At 36.3% G+C, this 22,347-nt stretch overlaps 2 protein-coding genes across 7 annotated transcripts in view; one reads left to right on the forward strand and one right to left on the reverse strand.

Moving 5' to 3' along the window:
* Nucleotides 1–16,664, forward strand: part of RUNDC3B (RUN domain containing 3B) — a 128,398-nt gene extending 111,734 nt beyond the window's left edge. For all 4 annotated transcript variants that reach the window (XM_035020492.1, XM_035020493.1, XM_035020490.1 and 1 more), the window contains 2 exons: nucleotides 5,503–5,624; nucleotides 16,319–16,664. In XM_035020492.1, coding sequence (XP_034876383.1) covers nucleotides 5,503–5,624; nucleotides 16,319–16,464 — 268 coding nt within the window. In that variant the 3' untranslated portion in view covers nucleotides 16,465–16,664. The remainder of the gene's footprint in view (nucleotides 1–5,502; nucleotides 5,625–16,318) is intronic.
* Nucleotides 16,665–19,703: 3,039 nt separating this feature from the next.
* The window catches only part of SLC25A40 (solute carrier family 25 member 40), a 49,212-nt gene continuing 46,568 nt past the window's right edge, over nucleotides 19,704–22,347 (reverse strand). For all 3 annotated transcript variants that reach the window (XM_035020496.1, XM_035020494.1, XM_035020495.1), the window contains one exon: nucleotides 19,704–22,297. In XM_035020496.1, the coding sequence (XP_034876387.1) occupies nucleotides 22,185–22,297 (113 nt within the window). In that variant the 3' untranslated portion in view covers nucleotides 19,704–22,184. The remainder of the gene's footprint in view (nucleotides 22,298–22,347) is intronic.

Consider the following 22,347-nt stretch of genomic DNA (forward strand, 5'->3'; position numbering starts at 1 on the left):
AACTTCTGACAAGTTAAAAGACAAATAGTATGCTTTTTGTTGCAATAACATTGTCGCTTTAGATAGTAGGAGGTAAAATATTTTAGCTAAAAGACCCGTATGTAGCCCTGCCTGTAGAGCTACGTCTTGAGGAACCAGTGAGTCTAAGTGGAAGAGTTATTTTGAGTTTACCTTTGCATGTGGTGGTAACAATGACTGGCTTTTACGAAGTATTCTAGCAGCAGCAGAAGTAATTGCAGTGTCAGAAAAGAAAGTAGTAAAACTGCCTGTTGGTCTGTTTAGCATGGATCCAGACTTTATACTCCTTGACTCAGCTACACCATTAGCTGAAGAAGGGGTCCCCTTGCCTTCTCAGCATCCTCCTTTCATCTGGCTTTACCATCGATGTTGGTGCTGCCTTTAGATGGCCCTGTTGCTGAATGGCTATATTCCTGAACAAAATGTATGCAGCTAGGGTGTAGTATGGAGATCCCTGGACTCAGAATTTAGGGTCAGGACTTGAGAGTAATCTCTGCTACCCTACTTGCTGTGTAACAACACTAAGCAACATCTCTTACCTTCTGTACATGTAATACTGGGGGTAATGCCTATTCAAGTCAGTAATAAATTGCGTGGCACCTACTACTTCTCAGGGGATCTTTATTTATATTCTATATAATCTCTTTTGTTTATGTTCTTAAATAACTTTTTATCTTCCATGTTTGGAGAATATACACTCACCCACTGTCCTAAACTCTACTTTGTTAGAGAGTTTGTAAAATTTATGTAAGATTAAAATGACCATCAGAGGGCGCCTGGGTGGCTCAGTCGTTTAGCGTCTGCCTTCGGCTCAGGTCATGATCCCAGGGTCCTGGGATCGAGCCCCGCATCGGGCTCCCTGCTCCGCGGGAAGCCTGCTTCTCCCTCTCCCACTCCCCCTGCTTGTGTTCCTGCTCTGGCTGTGTCTCTGTCAAATAAATAAATAAAATCTTTAAAAAAATAAAAAAATAAAAATAAATAAAATAAAATAAAATAAAATAAAATGACCAGCAGATCCCCAGTTGTTCTGAAAAAATAATCCCAACTTTTTAATGTAAAAATGGAGACTTTGGATTTCCAGAATAGTGTTCCTTAAATCATGTTTGAAACAAATCATAGCTTTTCTCAGGATCTAGTTTTTGCTCCCCCCCAAATCTGTAATATAATCCAAAGCTCTTGAACTAACCTCATCACTGATTCCTCTTAATTTGACCAGTATCTTCAGCAAGTTTAACAAATATTTATCAAGAACCTATAAATTATGGAAGAGGTGGCTAAAATCCCTAAATAAGGAATATTAGTGCTCTTGATAATTTGGAGAAAGAAACTAGCCCTATAATTAGTTATCATATGATATTATAATTTCCTTCTAAGAATATGGGATGTCTGTATTTCTCTAGGAGCTCTGTCGAGTTAGCTTTGAAAAGAATGATAACGTGCTGTTTGATTTAACGAATTTCTTGGTCTAGCTGACATTTCTTAAAATGAGTGATATAGGGTAACTTGGCTATGTTGTTACCTACTCATAGAAGAATCCTTTTCACAGTAGAAGATCTTACATTTATTTTCATTTACTGTACTGTTTATAAAACTTTAAAAATATCACTTCCAGTTTTTTCTTGATTATTTAGACCTGGCAAGGTCTAATTAATTATGCTGGATTTTATATCCTTTCCTTTATCTCAAACATAGGAATATCATGTTCAAATTTTTTAAAGCGTTACAGGCTGACTGTAAAAACTCAACAATAAATAAGTATATAAAACATACACATAGAGCAATTGGTTACTTTTTTGTTTCCAATAAGTTCTGTTTAGTGTTTTTTATATGTAAAGTCTAGGCCACATGAGCTTGTTAGATAGTAGTTATATAAACTTATTAGAGTATATGTTATATAATCTTGTTAGATTATTGCCTAACCCACTCATTTCCATCCTAAAAGATCAGATTCATTGTCATCATATTTTTATTTTTTACTTAAGCTTTTTTAATCTTCTAAATTTATCATTGTTTTTAATTTGACTATCATTCACAAAATTATTGAGAATTACGAACTTTTATATGCCCTTCAAGTTCTATGTAGACTAATTTTTTGGATGACTTATGAATGGATATAATTACTTCTGATGTGTATAGGTTCTCTTTCCCATGTGTGTTTTTCCAGTATTTTTGGAGCAGAACTCCCTGAAGTAATGAGGATTCAAAAATCTTCTACAGCGGGGCGCCTGGGTGACTCAGTCATTAAGCGTCTGCCTTCGGCTCAGGTCATGGTCCCAGGGTCCTGGGATCAAGCCCCGCATCGGGCTCCCTGCTCTGTGGGAAGCCTGCTTGTCCCTCTCCCACTCCCCCTGCTTGTGTTCCCTTTCTTGCTGTGTCTCTCTCTGTCAAATAAATAAATAAAATCTTTAAAAAAAAAAAAAAGTCTTCTACAGCTTGTAAGGTTTGCATTGACCTCACTCACATATGCCTTCCCTTTCAGGCTCCCTTGCATCCTTCCATTAATTTTAGTAGATTAAGAAGATATAGATATTCTGATAAAGGAAATGCTTATTTTGTTCGTTAAACACATTTCTATGAAAATCAGACCAAGAATAAAAAGAACAGCCCATCTCTGGTTCCATGCACATTCATGTGCCTCTATGTCTACAGTGTGCATATCTGTGTTTTTATTTTCTTCATGTGGATAACATCTCCTGAGCCTAACACTCTTTTTTGCCCAATGACTACGAGATAATATAAATTATTATTGACCTCAGTACATCTATTGGGCAAATAGGTGATGCAGATTCTCCATATCTTGACTTCTGATCATTAATACAAAGTGTAAGATTGTAGAAAATTTACTAATAAGTAAATTCAGGCCTCTTGCTCAGTTTCTTTTAATTTGCCTTTATTTGGTATCTAGTTTCTTTGTATAGTAGCTTGTATTTGAGTGATTTAAAATTTTAAATAATTAGATATTGAATACAATGGGTTTTATTATGTCCCAGATGCTTATGACACTTGATATGATTCCTATCTTACTGTCTGGGGTTCTTACTTTGATTAAGTAAGATATTGCTATTTAAAAAAATATGCTCCAGGAAATACTGTTGATTGGTTTGATGTGCCTGGTGGGTTACATTTGAATCTTACAGTATGATGTTAAGGAGTCTAGAATTCTAAAATAGGACTTAGTGGTGACCTTTTAAAGACATTTCTTCTCATAGTTGCAGATAGCTAAACTAGACTTCTCCCAGGTGGTGGGTCTGTAATTACCTTCATGCAAGGAAGATATTACATGGTACTCTTATGAATATCTTTTGAATAAGGGGCCTCATTTTGGCTTGGATTTTTTATTATTGCCTCAGAAATCATTGTCTACCAAGTTCTGTTTCTATATTCATTGGCATTTGGTTAAGTGAAGCCTGTAAACTATAGGATTGTTCACTAAATGTAACAAATTGAAGGGTAGATAGTTTCCACAATCACTTTCCATTTGTTAATGTGATATCTAAAAGGAACTTTGGTAGGTAATGCAGAAAACTCATTTTGTGTTGCTTTTATCAGAGGCAGCTTTTATAGGCTTTCCTCCCCCCAACTAGTGACAGTCCTGGATTGCTGTAAATGTGTGCTGATGAGCTCGCAGTCCTTATAATTTTTAAATGAATTTTATGTCTTTTTTGCTTCTGGGTATTTTGTTTGTAAATATTTCTGTAATTTTTAAAATTTAATAATATTAACCAACAAGTTTCTTACGATGAAAAAATCAGTGTCAGAAACTCATTTAAAGCCAAAAGTTTAAAAACAAGCCTTCTACCTATTAGGCACAGAAAAATAATTTGGAAAAGAAATTTATAACTTCCTTTATTGAATTCCTGTGTTCCTGCTTTCTTCTATAGCTAAAGAAATAAAATTTTAATGAAAGTCAAGTGAAATTTTCAGTGATACAGTTCAGTACAGTATAGTTTACATGGTCAGTCTCAGACACAAGGCTGTTCTTTAATAAGGTTTTTAATAAAACAGAAAACTAAATTTTTTCTTTCTGTACTGGAGAAGGAGATAGCATAGAAGTTAAGGGGACAGAATTGGAGCTAGGCTACCAGGTTCAAATCTAATCTCTTCTTTGTGTCCATTTACTCTGCTATAAAATGGGAATAGTAGTAATTCCAGACTCTTAGGGTAGTTTGGAGGATTAAATAAGTTAATATATATAAAATGTGTAGGGACAGGACTTAGCATTTGGTAAGCATTATATAAATACTGGGCATCCTTCTTTATTACATGTTGTATAGCTCATATATGTTTTAGCTACTATAATAATTATCAGAAGTTTCCTATAATAGAATTTTCTGCTACTTAAAAATCTAAGAACTCTTATACTGGACATTTGAAAAGTCATCATGTTATAAAGTGAGAACACTGCCTACATTGTAAACTAGTAAAGTTATTCCATCATCTCATCCTTCATTTCTTAGATGAAAAAAAACAGATACTGTTGTATATATCTCCTCATACATAATATATATGCTTTCAATAAATTCATAAGTTTGCTCTGTGTGTATGAATAGAGAATAGCTCTGGAATAGATCATTTAAATTATATACACTTTCCTGTAATGTTATTATAGAATATATGATATTTTTAGGAAATTAGTTAGGGTTTGGTTACCCTGGGAAATAGATGTTAAACCTGAAAAGCGTATTCTTTCTCCTGAATTACATGTATTTGGAAATAATAGTGAATTCCATTTTCTTCCTTGAAATGTCAACACCAAAGCTGCATACCTCTTTTGAGTTGTTTTTATCCTGACAAAACAAATATGAGGAAGGTTTAATAATAAACCTTATTAACTTTCCATTTATAACTGAATTTTTCCTCTATTATAATTCATTTCTCACTAACTTGTTTAATGGAAATTGCGCTCACAGTAGTAAATACATGAGGGAAGGAGGTTAATTATCTTGATAGTGTATTAACAGAAACAGCTTTTTTATTATCCAACATTTTTAAACTTCTAAATTACAGGAATTTTGATAATAATTTGTAATTACTGTTGTGTAAAAACCATCTGTAAAAATATCAAGACATTGAAGAATTTTGTAGTGCCTAGGAGATACTAGGTCATTATTAAGTTACGTCATTTTGGTTTCTGCATTAAGAATAATCTAGATTATCTGCTCCTTTGAAAATTGATAACAACCAGAAGGTCCCCATTTTCTCACTAGCTAAATAATCAAAAATTGGTGTAAGGATTTAAATTAGTTTGACAAATTGTTTCTCTTTTCCTTTTTTAACAGATTAAACACACAGACCTCCAGAGAGTGTGGAGGGAAAAGTATAATGGAGATCAGATTGCAGCCACAATAGAGACAGAGTTTAGGGGAAGAACTGGGGAGAAATAAACCAGAAATTCAATAAACTGAAGCAAATCCTTAAAGAATGTCTCTAGAAATTCTGTTTTGTGAGAAGAAATCCAAGTAGTATTTCACCCTTGTTTTACAGAAAAAGTTACCAAAGTCTTGACCAGTTATCAGCTGATGTTAGCCTTTCTCAGACTTCACTGGATCCAGGTCAGTCACAAGAAGGAGATGGGAAGCAAGACACATTAAATTTAATCAGTGAAGGTAAGAAAAAATTTATCGGGAAATTACTTTTTCCTGCACTGTGTGTGCTGTGGGTGCAGAATGCTGAAGAACAGTGGTGACTTTCTGTTAAGCATGCTGGGAAGGGAGCTGCATTAGGATTCAAAAAGGTTTGCTTTTGGGTTTTTTGGTTTTTTTAACCCATGCCAACTGGGCTTTCTGTGTCTCTCTCCCATACTAAAACGACTTTTATCAAGGTGTTCAACCACTGCTGACTTGTAGTTCAAGTTGGTTATCGGTCTTCATTCTGTTAAACTTCTCAGCAGCTTTGGATACAGCTGACCACTTCCTCATTCTTGAGTCACTTTTGGTACCTCATTTATTGGGTATTCTGAAAAGCTTGGGAACAAATATGAAAGAGTTTTAGTTTTTCCTGTTCCTGCTTTCGGCTGTGCTCTGTCCACCCCTCTTTCCCTTGTGTCGCATCTTCCTGAACAACACCTTGGTTCCATTCCAAAACCTTTCAGGCCATTTTCACTGATCACATTTCATTTTCTAAGACTCACCTGTGCATTTTTAAACTCCTGTACCTTAGCGGGTTCAGAGTTACTTTCTCTCCTGCCCCAGCACAGGCTCGGGCCATGACTCTAGCACTTTGGGTTGGACGAGTGGTGCCGATATGATACAGCGCTCACATCCCTTATCTCGGTCCCAGTTCTACGCATGCTGCTGTGTGTGAGGTGGGGGCTGGGGAAGAGTTCCCTATCGCAGGGGGACCTGCACTCCTCTGGGTCTCAGGTTTCTCCCCTGTTCTCCACTGTAGTAGATGGCACCACCACACACATTGCTAGATTCTACTCTTCCCCTTTACAACTGCACGTCCATTTGTCAGCGCCCCCTGCAACACATGCTGTCTACACTGATCATCATCTTCACTCTTAAAACCCTCGTCTATGCCACGTGGAGCAAGCCTCATGGATGGACTCCTGCCACAGCTCTTTCTTGGGTCTTTTCCTCTCTCATTCTTGTCCCCTTGTAGTCCATTCTCCATATAGTCATCAGTGATCTTAGAAAAAATAAATGAGAAAATATTATACCCAAACTTAAAATTCTCCAGTGGCTCTCAGTGACAATCAGAATACAGTACAGACTGCTTATCATGGCCTCCTGTATGATTGTGTCCTTGTCAGCATCTGCCTCAACTTATACCGTTCTTTTGCTTGCTCCCTGCACCCCAGCAAACTGACTTCCTAGGCGTTCCTTCAGGTTGGCTCCTGCCTCAGTTATCCTTGCACTTGCTTTTCCTTAGTGCCCTGAAACTTCTTTCTTAAGGTCTTTGAATGGTAATCTCTATTGGAATATCTCTTTAAAGAAGTGTTCATTGACTGCCATACCTTCAATAAACATCATCTCGACATCCATGTCCGTCCCACCCCAGGCACCCTGTCACATTGCTCTCTGTTATAGTATGATTCTTGTCCCCAACTCCCCACTAAAGTGTACACTTCATGACGGTAAGGAATCTTACCCATATTTTCTACCAGTATATTACCAGAGCCTGTCACATTATAGACAATTATTAAATATTGGTTGATAGAATAAGTATATAATGAATGAATGTCACAGAATGTGAGGAACAAGGTAGAGACAGTATAAAGTAAAAATTCAGTTAACAAGAAGGCTTAGGCAATGGGAAATTATGTTAAGCTGAATTTTCTGCTTCTTTTAAAATAGTCGTTGAAATGTTCTCAGAGGGCCTTAAGTCTATTTTAATAGTTTAGTAAATAGTGTATACTGACTAAAAATCTTTTTTTGATGATGTGGATAATAAAGATAGCAAAATAAAGTATCCTAGCAGCACGGATATAGGTGGAAGAGAGTAAACTGAATTCACTGTCATAATTTAGAATATGTATATTTTAAAAATTAATCCATTCTGTGAATGGATTTATTTGTGATGACTCTTTATGTAAAAGACACATTTATTTAGGATTTAAATCAGTTTATCATTATAGGCATATTAATAGTAATAGGTCAAGATTGATAATGGGTAATTTTTATACTATAAAAACAAATATAGAAGAGTGATGAATGGGTGAAGCACAAAGAATTTTTAGGACAGTGAAACTATTCTGTATGATCCTAAAATGGTGGATACGTGTCATTATAAATTTGTCCAACCCATAGAATGTACAGCACCAAGAATGAACCCCAATGTGAACAGTGAACCCTGGTTGATAATGATGTGATCTTATAGGTTTATTAGTTGTAACCAGTGTACCACTCTGGTGGGGGATGTTCATAATGAGGAGGCTCTGTACAGAGATACAGAAATCTTGGCACATTCTGTTCAGTTTTGCTGTGAACCTAAAACTACTCTAAAAAAATAAAGTGTGTGAATACACAGAGAGAGAGTGGGAGAGAAGTATTAGCTTTCAGAATTTAAGGTTAATTAACAGATTAAGTATTACTTAACAGAATTTCCCTACCCAAATAGCTAATAAAATGATCAGAAAAAGAAAATATATGCCAAAAAATGCATCAACTGAAACCCAGCAACAAAAAAGAGCTGTAATGTATTTAGGGTAGTGTAAAACTAAAGAAAATTTTTTATTTTTTAAAGATTTATTTATTTGGGAGCAGAGGGGCAGAGGCAGAGGGAGAGAAAGAATCTCAAGCAGACCGCCCTGAGTGCAGAGCCCAATGTGGGGCTCCATCTCATGACCCTGAGGTCATGACCCTGAGATCATGACCCTGAGCCAAAGTCAAGAGTCAGACACTTAACTGACTGAGCCACCCAGGTGTCCCATTAAAGAAACTTTTTTAAAACTTGAAGGACACACATTGTTTCTACCATAGCATCCTTCCTGCCCTCCCATAGAAGCCATATGGTAAGGAAACCATACTTTGATACACTGATACAAGAGAGTGCCCTTGAATTAAAAATTTCACAAACCAGCCAAATCAGCTAGCCCTCCTATGTATACAAAATTACTATTCTTTAAAAAAATCACCTAGGGGTGCCTGGGTAGCTCAGTCGTTAAGCGTCTGCCTTCGGCTCAGGTCATGATCTCAGGGTCCTGGGATGGAGCCCCACATTGGGCTCCCTGCTCAGTGGGGAGCCTGCTTCTCCCTCTCCCGCTCCCCCTGCTTGTGTTCCATCTCTCGCTGTCTCTGTCAAATACATAAATAAAAATCTTTAAAAAAAAATAAAAATAAAAAAGGAAATAGTTACAATTGACTTTCTCCAGCCAGGTACTATGCTAAATGTTTTATAATCATTATCTCATTTAGGGGCACCTGGGTGGCTCAGTCGTTAAGCGTCTGCCTTCGGCTCAGGTCATGATCTCAGGGACCTGGGATCGAGCCCCGCATTGGGCTCCCTGCTCAGCGGGGAGCCTGCTTCTCCCTCTCCCACTCCCCCTGCTTGTGTTCCCTCTTTCACTGTGTCTCTGTCAAATAAATAAATAAAATCTTAAAAAAAAAAAAAAGATTTTTGGCTGTTCAGGCTCCACTGAATTTCCATATCAATTTTAGAATCAACTTGTCATTTCTGAAAAAACAGCAGAATTTTGATGGGGATGACACTGAATCTGTAGATTAATTTGGGAAATATTGCCATCTTAACAATATTGTCTTCTAATCCATGGAAAAATGGGATGTTTCCCCACTTATTTCAACCTTGAATTTTTCAAGAATAGTTTGTAGTTGTCAGTGTACAACTCTTGAACTTCTTTATTTGAATTTATTCCTAAGTATTTTATTTTTTAGATTCTATTGTTAATGAAATTGCTTTCTTAATTTCATGTTCCGGTCATTCATTGCTGCTTTTATTATTAGACTTTAAGCATAGGTTTAAAAAATTAATGTCACTCCTCTGTATATATAAGAAGGAAAAGAAAAGTGAATTCAGTTGTAAAGAACTTCATATTCAGAGTCAGTCTCTTCTGAATCATTTCATCAAAAGACATTGGCTGTGTCTGCTCACAGTATATCATTGTCTGTGCCGACAGCGAACCATTTCCTAAAACCATCCTCTGCTGATACAGGGATTTTCTCTCAAGTTACCAAGTGCCCTGCACATTTTTACATGAGCACTTTCTACTCGCCTTACAGTTTCATTTTCTTCCTCAAATCAAACACTTCTAGAAGTTAAAAAGCTTCTCTTCAAAGGCCGCAGGAATTCCATGACAAATTGAGGTTTCACATCTTAACAGAAATCCTGCATGGTGCATGAATCAGTCATACCAACTGCTTGTTGCTTTAAAATTTTTTATCTAGTCTAAGGAATGTGTTCTGCTTCCATTTGTGCACTGGGCGCGTGATACGCAGTCCTTTTGCGGATGTTGCCAAGCTTCATCTACTTGTAGGGTTTTTCCTAAGTGCTTTGTTTTACCAGGAAGTACGTGAACTGCAGTAATTCTTTTTTTTTTTTTTTAAGAAATTTTTTTCTTTTTTCTTTTTTTTTAAATTTATTTATTCATTAGAGACAGAGAGAGAGAGAGAGAAGCAGAGGGAGAAGCAGGCTCCCAAGGAGCAGGGAACCCGATGTGGGACTCGATCCCAGGACCCTGGGATCATGACCTGAGCCGAAGGCAGACGCTTAACCATCTGAGCCACCCAGGCGCCCAGCAGTAATTCTTGTTATGGGTATTTGCTTCAGTGAAATTTACATTCTACTATCTGTTTTCAGGCTTTTCTATGAACAACTATTAATTTTAAAGGAAAATTATAATTTTTGAAGGCATTTTAAGCAGTATATAAATATGAGTTACTCAGTTGAAGAGGTACCCATATGGACACCTGGGCCCAGTTCATACATGGACACGCCACGACAACGGGCAGGGTACTGCCTCCTTGCCGGCCACGAATACCACACGCAGTGGCTCCAGTGGTTTGAAATTTTATTGCACAGAATGATGACCACCCCTTTTCTTGACCTTTGATCACAAAAAGGTAACCTGTTGCTTACGTAACAGGTTAATAGGACATTTTCCCCATGTTTATGGGTTTACGCTAGTGGCCAAGGAATCTCTAGTAATTCCTTAAAATTTGGATATAGTTTACTGCCTCTTCGCTTCCTCATTGACCCCTTCCTCCTCATTCAGACTTCCTTATTGGGTTGGTGATCTCACCTTTACTTAATTGTTCTTACTGCACTTTATTATAATTTTCTGTTTGTAGACATCTGTTTCTACCTTACATTAAGTTCCCTGTAGGCAAGAAGTAGTTCTTAACTTTTTATTTTTTATCATAATGTCTGGCATTGTGCCGAATGAATGACTTCTAACTTAGTAACATTTGTAGCAGTGCCATTTGAAGACTTGTAGAGTCCAGACTCTATGTCAATAAATTTAAAACAAAACGCATCTTTCTTGCTATAAAACGAAAATCTAGGGGCACCTGGGTGGCTCAGTTGGTTAAACATCTGCCTTCAGCTCAGGTCATGATCCCAGGGTCCTGGGATCAAGCCCCACGTTGGGCTTCCTACTCAGTGGGGAGCCTGCTTCTCCCTCTCCTTCTCACCCAGCTCATGCTGTCTCTTTCAAATAAATAAATCTTAAAAAAAAAATCTGTTTGTTGCTTCTTATGACTAATTTCCCTCTGCTAGGAACTACCACTTTTCCATTTATCTAAGCTAGAAAATTTTAGTTAACCTTGACTAGTTCTTTGCTCCTGTACCAAAAAATTGCTTTTAAAATATCAATACTGATTTTAACATACTTATTTTTAATCCATTGATAATTTTGTGTTTATGTATACGCATACATGTGTGAGTTACTGCTGACATCACAACAATATTCAAGAATATTTTGGAGTAACCTCTCATTCTCTGCTTTAACACCTATCTCCTTTTGCTTATTTCCTTTTTATATTTATTTCCTTTTATAGTTGCATGGCTGCAATCACAATTAACATAACCATCTTGGAGTCCTCTGCGCATTTTTCCCTTTTATATTTAAATGAAGGCTTACAGTGAAGTCTCTCTTGGCCTCCTTGAGGGTACCACACTGCCCAGCACGTTCCACAGTGACAGTATTTTCAGAGGCCAGCCTTGAGTCTTTGAAGGCCGGCTTTTTTTTTTTTTTTTAAGATTTTATTTATTTATTTGACAGGGACACAGCCAGAGCAGGAACACAAGCAGCGGGAGTGGGAGAGGGAGAAGCAAGCTCCCCGCTGAGCAGGGAGCCTGATGCGGGGCTCGATCCCAGGACCCCAGGATCATGACCTGAGCCGAAGGCAGATGCTTAACGACTGAGCCACCCAGGCGCCCCATGGCTGGCTTTTGTAGGTAGATCCATCCCTATGCCCCAGTGCTTTCCTGGATATGCCCCCCTCAGCTCTGCTCTATGGTGTGTTTCCCTGAGGCACAACTGAAGACTTCATGTACTTTTGTCTTTTTCCCCCACTCCACCTTTTTTTGATAAGTTCAAATCTACAGAAAAGTTGAAAGAACAGAAGAATGAACACCCTGTGTGCTTTACCACTGCATACCAACTGTTACTATTTTGCCACACTTGCATGTGTCTTGTGGGCACATGCTCCCTTCATTTACTCATGTGTCTGCCTTTCCTGTCACGCTCAGCCATTTGAACGTAAATTGCAGGTTTCATAAACTTCATCTGTAAATACAGCAGCATGTATCTCCTAGGGATGAGGAATGTCTTCTTAAAAAGCTAAACCATATGACCCTTAGGAAATTTAACATCAGTACAATACTACCTGATAATTTGTTAATATTCATATCTCAGCTTGTCCAGTAATAGCCTTTAAAAGCCTTTTTTGTTCATTCAGGATCCAGTCAAGGATCACATATTACATTTACTTTTCAGTCTCTCTGGGGTCCTTTCATCTAGCAGAGTACTTTTCCTTTTTCTCTCACATACATTTATATATTTGAAGAGCCCAAGCCAGTTGTTTTGTTAAACGTTCAAAAATTTAGATTTGTCGGGCGCCTGGGTGGCTCAGATGGTTAAGCGTCTGCCTTCGGCTCAGGTCATGATCCCAGGGTCCTGGGATCGAGTCCCGCATCGGGCTCTCTGCTCCTTGGGAGCCTGCTTCTCCCTCTGCTTCTCTCTCTCTGTCTCTCATGAATAAATAAATAAAATCTTTAAAAAAAAAAAATTAGATTTGTCTTATTATCATATTCAGGTTAAACATATTTGCAGTATGTAAATAATGCGTCTTTGTCAGCACATCTTATCAGGAGGTCACTGTCCTTTTTGCATTGAGAGACCCTTAAAGATGACTCCTGTGTCCTTTTGACACTCTATTAGTTTGTGATAGCTTCTTTGCTTTGTGGTACAAAAGATGTTTTGGGTTACTTTGGTATATTTCATGCCCACACCCAGGATCAGCTATTTCTTCAAGTCCTACTTCCTTATACTGGGAAATGGTAGAGACCGTAGTTTAGGCTTAGAGGGGTGCCTCTTGTTACTGGAATGGTCATTGTTTCTAGCCCGTGGAAGAGTTAGGAATTTTTTTTAAAGGAAAATATACTTTAAATTTATTTTACAATTCAAATTTAAGACTCAGGGTTTCTATGTACTTGATTTTATATTTTGATATCTTATGATGACACTACTGATTCCTCATTTATATGAACATAATCACTTATTTACTTTTTCCTACTATATTAATTTCAAAATAACAGTATATTACTAAAATACAGTAACTCAAAATAGCTTAGGATTTCTCATTATTTTATCTTGAGAATATATGCCAGAGTCAAATTACTGGGCTTAAAGTTCATCTCAATTCTGTTTACTTCCACTATCATAGTTAACCAGTTTGTGTGTGTGTGTGTGTATGTGTGTGTTTTAAGATTTTATTTATTTGACAGAGAGAGAGACATCAAGAGAGGGAACACAAGCAGGGGGAGTGGGAGAGGGAGAAGCAGGCTTCCTGCTGAGCAGGGAGACTGATGCAGGGCTTGAGCCCAGGACCCCGGGATCATGACCTGAGCCGAAGGCAAATGCTTAATGACTGAGCCACCCAGGCGCCCCAGAGTTAACCAGTTTTATTAGTTAGAGATCCACAGAGACCGAGTAATGAGGGAGTGTCTTCTTTACCTGAAAGTTAAGATAAAATAACAAATATATAAGTGCCCTTGAAGAATGATACCAAAAGATCCTATCAAACTAAAAACTTACATAACGTCACAAAATAGTGCGAACATACCTAATTATGTATTTCTGTAGCTTCAGTGTCACCCTTCAAAAAACATTACCAGAGGAGTATGTGTGCTCCTCGTAACAGTTCTAGATATGGAAGTTTGAGATACCATGTTTTAGGACATGGGATCTGTCTGTATATTTTTCTTAAAATTGCATATTATCTACAATTATGTCAAAATAAAATAGTTTAGGGGCACCTGGGTGGCTCAGTTGGTTAAACAGCCAACTCTTGATTTTGGCTCAGGTCCGTGTAATCTCTCTCTAATAAATAAATAAATATTTTTTAAAAATATTTTTAATATAATAAATTTTTAAAAATAAAAATGTTTAAAAAAATTGACTGTTTTTTCTTTCCACATAAAAAAACATGAGAAGGGCGCCTGGGTGGCTCAGTTGGTTAAGCGACTGCCTTCGGCTCGGGTCATGATCCTGGAGTCCCGGGATCGAGTCCCGCGTCGGGCTCCCTGCTCAGCGGGGAGTCTGCTTCTCCCTCTGACCCTCCCCCCTCTCATGCTCTCTGTCTCTCATTCTCTCTGTCTCAAATAAATAAATAAAATCTTTAAGAAAAATAAATACAAGTAAATTCAAATAATTTATGTCCCCCTCTTCTAGATAAAAGGCAACATGCTATACCCTATTCTGCACTTTGTTTTCACTCGACAGTGAAATCTCCAGATGTCCTAGAAATACCTAGAGGTACATAGAGATCCTTCTGATCCCTTTTACAGCCCTATATAGTACCTCATTGTGTAACTGTGTTAGACATTTAGATTGTTTCGTCTTGTGCATTACTGTATGATAATCTTTATATTAAAAAATGTTCTCTAAGTATATCTTCCCAAAGAATGGCAAACAAGACTCAAACGGATACTTGTGTGTGTGTTTGCAGCAGCATTATTTACGGTACTAAGGTAGACACAACCCGAGTGTCCACGCAGAAGAATGGATAAACAGAAGGTAGTGTATACACACAGTGGGATACTCTTCAGCCATAAAAAAGGAATGAAGTTCTGATACATACTACATGGATGAGCCTTAGAAAACATGCTAAGGGAAATGAAGCCAGACACAAAAGGGCACAAATATTATACGATTCCACTTGTAAGAACGATGTATGGTAGGCAGATTCACTGACAGAAAGTAGATTAGTTTCCAGAGACCTGGGGGTAAGGGGACAACAGAGAGTAGAAAATTTGGGGTGATGACAGTTTTTGGAAATAGTGGTGATGGTTGCACAATACTGTGGATGTAATTAATGCCACTGAATTGTACACTTAAAGTAGAAATTTGGAAAGACTGTCTAAAGCAGTTGAGTTCCAGGAGCATTTAACAAGAACTCCAGAAAGTTAATTCTGGCCTGAAATGTCTCTAAGCTTAAAGATTAAAAGGGTCCTTGAAACATCTAAATGTTTTGACCCCGAAATAACACAGTAAACATTTTAAATTGGAAATTAACAATTCCTCTTCCATATTTTTTCTAACCTTGTTATATTTCCCTGTATTGTGTTTGTCACCAAAACTATGAAGTTACCATAGCTAGTCATCTTAGGATTTTACAAAGGGAAGGATAGGCTTAGAGAAGATGCCTTTCCTAACTAAGGTCATACAGCTAAAAGGGACATAGGAGCTCTCCTGGGTCCCAGTACAGTTCTTACTGAATCATGACTCGTTAATTACATAATTATTTAATGAGCATCTCTTGTGTACTAGGCACTGGGAATATAACAACACAACAGATTCCACGTCCTTTCTCAGTGTATAGTTTAGAAGAAAAGAGAGCCTGGCAATTATCATACAGTGTAACTAGGTGGGTTAGAGTTCACAGGACTATGGGAACACTTCAGAGGGGCCATTTGAAACAACAGATAGCATTCAGAAACACCTGCTCTCTGGTTCACTTTATACTTCAGTAACTGTGTAAGTAAAACTTCAGCTTTTTATCTACTTTGGGAACCTGCTAATTTTCAAAGACCTCAGCCATTCACAGCCTCAAACCAGCCACTTCTAGCTGGTATTTGCAAACTTAACCAGCTCTGGAAAGAACTCCTGTTTCCCAGCTGTGAAAACAGATCTGCCAGTCTTCCTTCATGGGCGAACCGAAGTCCAGGACATGACAGAGTTCCTGATGCAAGGTAGCTGCCGAGTAAATGTTCAGTGAGTGAGCTGAAGCTCTCCCAATGCAGCTCCTCCTGAACTGAACCAGTTTTGCTTCTGCTGCATTACTTAACCTACATAGGATTTCCTGGTATTTCTGTGGCCTGGGCATTGGTACTGTTAGTTTATTATCCTTTAGTAACTGAACATGAACATTCTGGAAAAAAAAGTTTTATTTTTGTCCTAAAACATGGTATCTCAAACTCCCGTATCTAGAACTGTTACGAGGAGCACACATACTCCTCTGGTAATGTTTTTTGAAGGGTGACACTGAAGCTACAGAAATACATAATTAGGTATGTTCGCACTATTTTGTGACGTTATGTAAGTTTTTAGTTTGATAGGATCTTTTGGTATCATTCTTCAAGGGCACTTAAATATTTGTTATTTTATCTTAACTTTCAGGTAAAGAAGACACTCCCTCATTACTCGGTCTCTGTGGATCTCTAACGTCAGTGGCAAGTTACAAATCTCTAACAAGTCTCAAATCTAATGACTACCTTGCAAGTCCCACAACAGAGATGACGAGTCCAGGCTTAACTCCATCCTGAAGAATTTTATGTCAGAGCCAGAAGTTTTTATGTTGCAAATGTTCTGTTTACATAAGTTTGACTGCTGGGAAAACCTTTGGAATTTTATATTGTTCTGGCATATGTCTGGAATTCTATTGCTTCTATTAGAGAATTCAGTCCACTCCACGTGCCCTTCTGAGTGAAAATGATCCTGCCATTTTAAGATTCTTATATTTGTCACTGAGGAAGTTTAAAAATGGATAGGCTTAAAAAACTTTCAAATATCCTCTAAATTAATAATCCATTGCAAATTGTGATGTATATTTTTCAGCTGATTTTCATATATTTAAATGTACCATATAGAGACGGAGTTCAAGGTTTTATTCCAGAGACATAAGCTAAGTATTTTCTTTTACTCTTTTATTCAAAGATTACATTTTCTAAAAATGACTTGTTAATTTCATTTTTCATTCATTTCTTCCTAGGTTCTGATGTTTAAATAACTTGTTTTTCATATGAGGAGGAGGTTCTCAGCTGGTTTCATAGTGGCTTACTCAGTTTTTCTTTAATAGTTATCATTTGGTACAACATTCCATTAACATTTTATAAATTTTGTAGGAATGTGTCTTTAGGCCATTACTAAATTTGTCAGGGTCATAGGGAAAGTATTTTACACCATTTTGGTAAAATGAATAAATTGTTTTCCCAAGATTTTCTTAAAGTGTTATTTTAAAAATATCAAATATTCCTCAGTAGTTGGAAACATTTAAAAACATAGAACAGATGTTGGAAAGTATTTTATTAGGAAAGATTCCAAGTTCATTTAAGGATTTGAGAACCTTCAAGTAAGGATCAGTGGAGTCTCACCATACTCAACAATATGTCTGACATACAGTGCTGTTTTGTTCTCCCTTGTGCGCAGCAATGAATCATGCCATGTTAATGTTAAAAACTGATGTAATGTTTGAAATCCCTACACATCTACAGGTAAAAAAAAATTAGTTTTCTTTTTAAAAAAGTTATGCGCTATAAAACCTTTTTGCAGTTTTTGGAACTATGTATTTCATCCATCAAAATCCAACCATATTGAAAGAGAAAATGTATGAAGTGTATTTTCTAATAGTGCTATGAGGAAAATATGATCAGTTGTGCCAAAGAAGTTTTATACATTGTTTACATGAAGAGGACACAATATTTAATGGGACTTCATATGCTATTTTTGTTTATTAATAAAACATTCAAACTCAGTAGCTTGGACATGTAGGAACAGTGTTCCCCCTACAACAATTTATTTTATTCAGAGGAGGCAAGAGCGCTGAACTTATTACATCATTCTTTGTATTAGAAATGTAGGAGTGTGGTGGTTCTCTGCAATATTTAGAGCTTTATTCTCATAATTTGGGATTTAAGATAATAGATAATAATTAGGCCAGTCTTATATGCAAGACAGTTCAAACAAAGTCATTTAAGGGACAAAGGAGGCCTGGAAGCCATTAAAATAAGTTATTCTAGATGTACCAGAACATACTCAGAGCTTTATTCCTTTAGCTTAAGGCTTTAGTACTTGTAAAAATGCAAATATTCTTGAAAAATGGTACCTTTAACAATTTACTGATACCTACTCTTAATTCTGTATACTTTCTTATGAGTGAGGTATCCAAAGCAATTTTTAATGAGCATGGGGATGGAAGGAAGATACAAAGTGAGGACAGTGGAAACCTTGGGAGGAGGGAGTAGGAAGTGGCTAAGGAGGGGAACTTGAAAATTTTTAGGTTGGCCTTAAGCAATTGCTGCTTTCCTAAAAAACGATCAGAATGTTTAAAATGCTTTATCATTCATGGTCCACTCTCAACTGACATTTATTTTCCTCAGTAATTAAAAAAAATCATTGTTAAATTTTTTCCATACATTTTTATAATATAGGAAGGAAATTCAAGATTCCATAATTGATAACATTTTCCAGATTTGTCTAATGCATACAGTAACTTGTGCATCTTAACATGCTGCTAAATGCAGATTTAAACATGACATCTGAGGATCATGACTTTTCCTCCTTTCTTGGAGCTCTTGGTATAAAATTCATCTGCTAATGTGAATTCAGGTTTCTAATACATTTCATTTCACACTAGTTATACATGTAGTTAATGTTTGCATGAGGAAACAATGTATGTCTCAATCTTTAATTTTAGATGGTAGTGTTTACTGTTTTACACACCCTACCCAAAACAGAATGCTGAATTATATGCTAATACTTCCATGTGTATTTTGTTGCCTTGATGTACTATATTTGTTGCATGTATATTAAACGTTTTGTACCATGCATTAGTGCTTATATTTTTACCTTCAAGACAAGTTACTGGATTCAAGCTGTACACTGAACTTTTTGTTTTAGCAAATATGGTAAATGTATATTACTCAACACCTAAAATACTAATACGACAAAAGGTCTTTATTTCAACTCAAATACCCTTTTATTTAAAAAAAAATTACATGATCTGCTTTATAATACACAGTTATCTGTTGAAGTTGTACAATACAGTAGTGATTTTGGTAGTTGCTAACATAATTATATAAGAGCCATGTTTGTTTTCTCACCTATAAAATGGAAACATCATCATCTTCTCAGAACCTATGATGGCATCAAGATGATGTCAGCATTAAATGAAATAAACTAAGTTTTTATTTAAGTCGTATTTATTAGATTTACACACAAGTTTTCACGTGGTTAAAAGTGTGTCTCAAATTGACAACTTAGGGAAATTCTTGGTCAAAGTTCCTACCGTAATGTTGGATTCCCTCTGAAATGTCACACAAGTGCTTTGAACATCAGGGCTCTTAAGTATTTTTTAATTGGTTTCCTTTGTTCTTCTGGAAGCAAAGCAATTTTTATTTTTTAGCATTAGTTCTTTTTAACTGATGATAGGAAGGGGCAGATAAAAATTACATCAATGTTATTATGGTCCTTTTTCAAAGTCTATTCTGGTACAAACCAATCCTTACTATATAAGTCCCCATTTTCTATAGTGCTGATGATTTCTCTAAAACCCAACTGAAGCCAAAGTTTCACTACATAAGACTCAGCCTTACTACATGTGACACATTCTGGGGTGTGCTGTGCTGTGCTAAACTATGCTACCCTCTTTTCTTTTCAGTTAAAATAATTGCTGGTCTTGGGGAAAAAAAACAAAAAACAAAACCACCAAACCCAACTCTATAATTCTTAGACCTGTGCCAAAAATGCTTGGTTTCCAGTTGCCTTCCTGTTTTTCCTTCCGTGGGACTAACTTCCGTTGCCTGACTGAGACTCCCCTGTCCAGGTACGTTTAATTGTCTTTATCTTAGGAGCATTTCCTGACATTCCCCGCAAGCTCAGTGGAGAATCCCTCAGCGCTCCCAGCACTCCCTCTGCAGCCCTCTGTCAATCACAGCTCCGCCAACTTTATAGCCAGTGAGTATCTGAAGCACTTCCTATCTCCAGTGCTTCTTAAACTTGAGCTGGCCACAGAAAAGATCGGAGATGTCAAATGATAGGTTAAAATTTATTTTAAAAGTTTATTTTGGAAAAAAAATTAAAACCTGATATACTAAACTTTCCCATATCCCTGGAATTCATGCTCCAGAAAGAGAGAAGAATTTAAAGGAGTCATGTGATTAAATAAGCACAGTGAATAGTTTCCTAGAAATAAAAAATTTATTTTAACTTCATATCTACTTGTTCAAAAAGTCAAATGTGTATTATATGGAAGGTGGCAAACATGTAAAACTTGCATTTCTTTTTTAAAAATATACACATAAGGAAGTAAATGTATTTGTTAGAAAATTTCACGCAGATCGAAACTATCTGCTTTCAGAAACATGACCAAGAATATAATTTCTAGCCAAGTGCTTTTGTTGCTACTATTTTTTTTGTTTAAATAAAGCATTAATGCTTCTTTACCACTTAAGTATAAAGAAAGCTTCAATTCACCCTTTTCATCCAGATACATGGCTGTAATATGTACTAGAAAAGCTACTAGGGAATTAGATTTGTTTATTTTAGGCATAAATGGTAAGAATTTTCCATAAGTGCAGTCCGTTTTGGGGGTGGGAGGGTGATGGGGATTTCCCTACTGGTTATTTCTATTAAGTTGAAATATGTGACTGCTTCTTAATAATTATAAATTTAAATTTTTCTCTTTTCTACCAGTTACCAAAAAGAAGCATAACAGAACAAAGGTAAATTTAAATTTAATACTGTTAGACAGCAGTGTTCAAGATAAACTTTCTTATATAAAATACAGCATTAACATAATGATTTTATATGAAAATATTTAGCTTGACGCACAGTGATAATTTTAAGAAAGCATAAACATTTATGATTTTATAGATATGTGTGTTAAAAATTTAAGGTAAATCAACACAGGATAAAGTAGACACAAAAGATTACATACAAACCCTATATAGTTTATTTCTGACAAAACATATGAACTCTTTTCTACTAAAATACAAAATAAATAATTCCTCTACCAACACTAGAGATCTGTCACCTAACTATATTACTCTATTTTAGGGAAAAAAAAACAACAACTTCACATTGTCATAGCATACACACAGACTGCAATAAAGTGCTTTTTCTTATAGGATATAGATCCTGAGAAAATAAATCAAAAACAAAAATAACAGAACATTTCCATCCGTCCAGCATAGTCCTGTTTCATTCCTACAGCCACGAGCTACATTACTGAGCCATTTGCCTGTAGTGAATAAAGCTGTTTCTTCAAGGAAACAGCGGTCTCTTTAGTCTCTTGATGTAGCATACTAACATGAGATGTGTACAATCAAGGGACATTGTGGAAGTAAGTACTTGTGGCTTATATTGTGTTAATCTCAGTGTTGTTAGAAGAAGACAATACGTGTGACCTCGAGAGCTCCACAAACAGTGATACCTGGATTCTAAGACGGCTGAAACCAGGGCCCTTCCCAGGCTGAAATGTTCTTTTTACCACTCTAAATATATGCACACCCAAGATTCACTGTGCCAAACATTTAATGCAATCAGTAAAGACTCCTTCTCTCTTGTAGAAACAGTAGATAATACAGAGTCTTTAGTCACCAAAAATATCTTTATCACATAAACAGTTATATTCTGGTTCATAAAGATAAAACAGCCATACCTTTAGGCAGAGAAATCCTAATACTGGTGAAGCCTTATCACAGCAAGAGGAGGTGTAAAATAAAACAAAAAACTAATGCATTTGAATTAAAGAAAATCTAATAGGTAATTAGATAAATGCGAATAATGTTATCTAAAGACTGCCATCTATTATCTACTTTGTTGGAATACTTAAATATCTGTGTGCATGATTTAAGTGTGTGTTAGAGACAGGCATTTTTCTTCTAGACTCTGAACATCATTCAACACACAATTCAAAATGTTCTGATATATCTGACACATTCCCAATGATGTTATACCGAAATCTATAATATCAAACTCTCAGAGATTATCACTTTCAGTGCTAAGGAATAATTTTTCTTTTCTTTACAGGAACATTTAATGGTGTGACTTCTGGAGTATCTTTTTCAATATCTCAAAAATCAGACTAACAATTTATTTTAAAATTAGGGTTATGATTCAGAGGCAAAGTAGAAATTACTGCTCATTTAAATTATAAGAAAGAAATATATAAAATAATTTTAAGATAATGGTGAAAGAGTTCTTGCCTAAGAGTCTCCATCTTATTATTTGGCTTTGGTTGTTAATTCAAGTTGAAACAGCATCACTAGTATTGTTGTCTTCGAGCATTTTGCTTTTGGAAAAAAGCCTTCCCAAATTCATAGGTACTGATCATAATAGCACAAGCAGGAGCAATTTTAATTAAACGGGGAATGAGGCCTGAAAAGAGAATAGAAAAAAAATCAGAACAAATTTTACCTTATGTTTAA

This window comes from Mirounga leonina, unplaced genomic scaffold (genome assembly GCF_011800145.1).
Source record: "Mirounga leonina isolate KUSES-001 unplaced genomic scaffold, KU_Mleo_1.0 Mir_174, whole genome shotgun sequence".
In the NCBI taxonomy this organism is placed as follows: Eukaryota; Metazoa; Chordata; class Mammalia; order Carnivora; family Phocidae; genus Mirounga; species Mirounga leonina.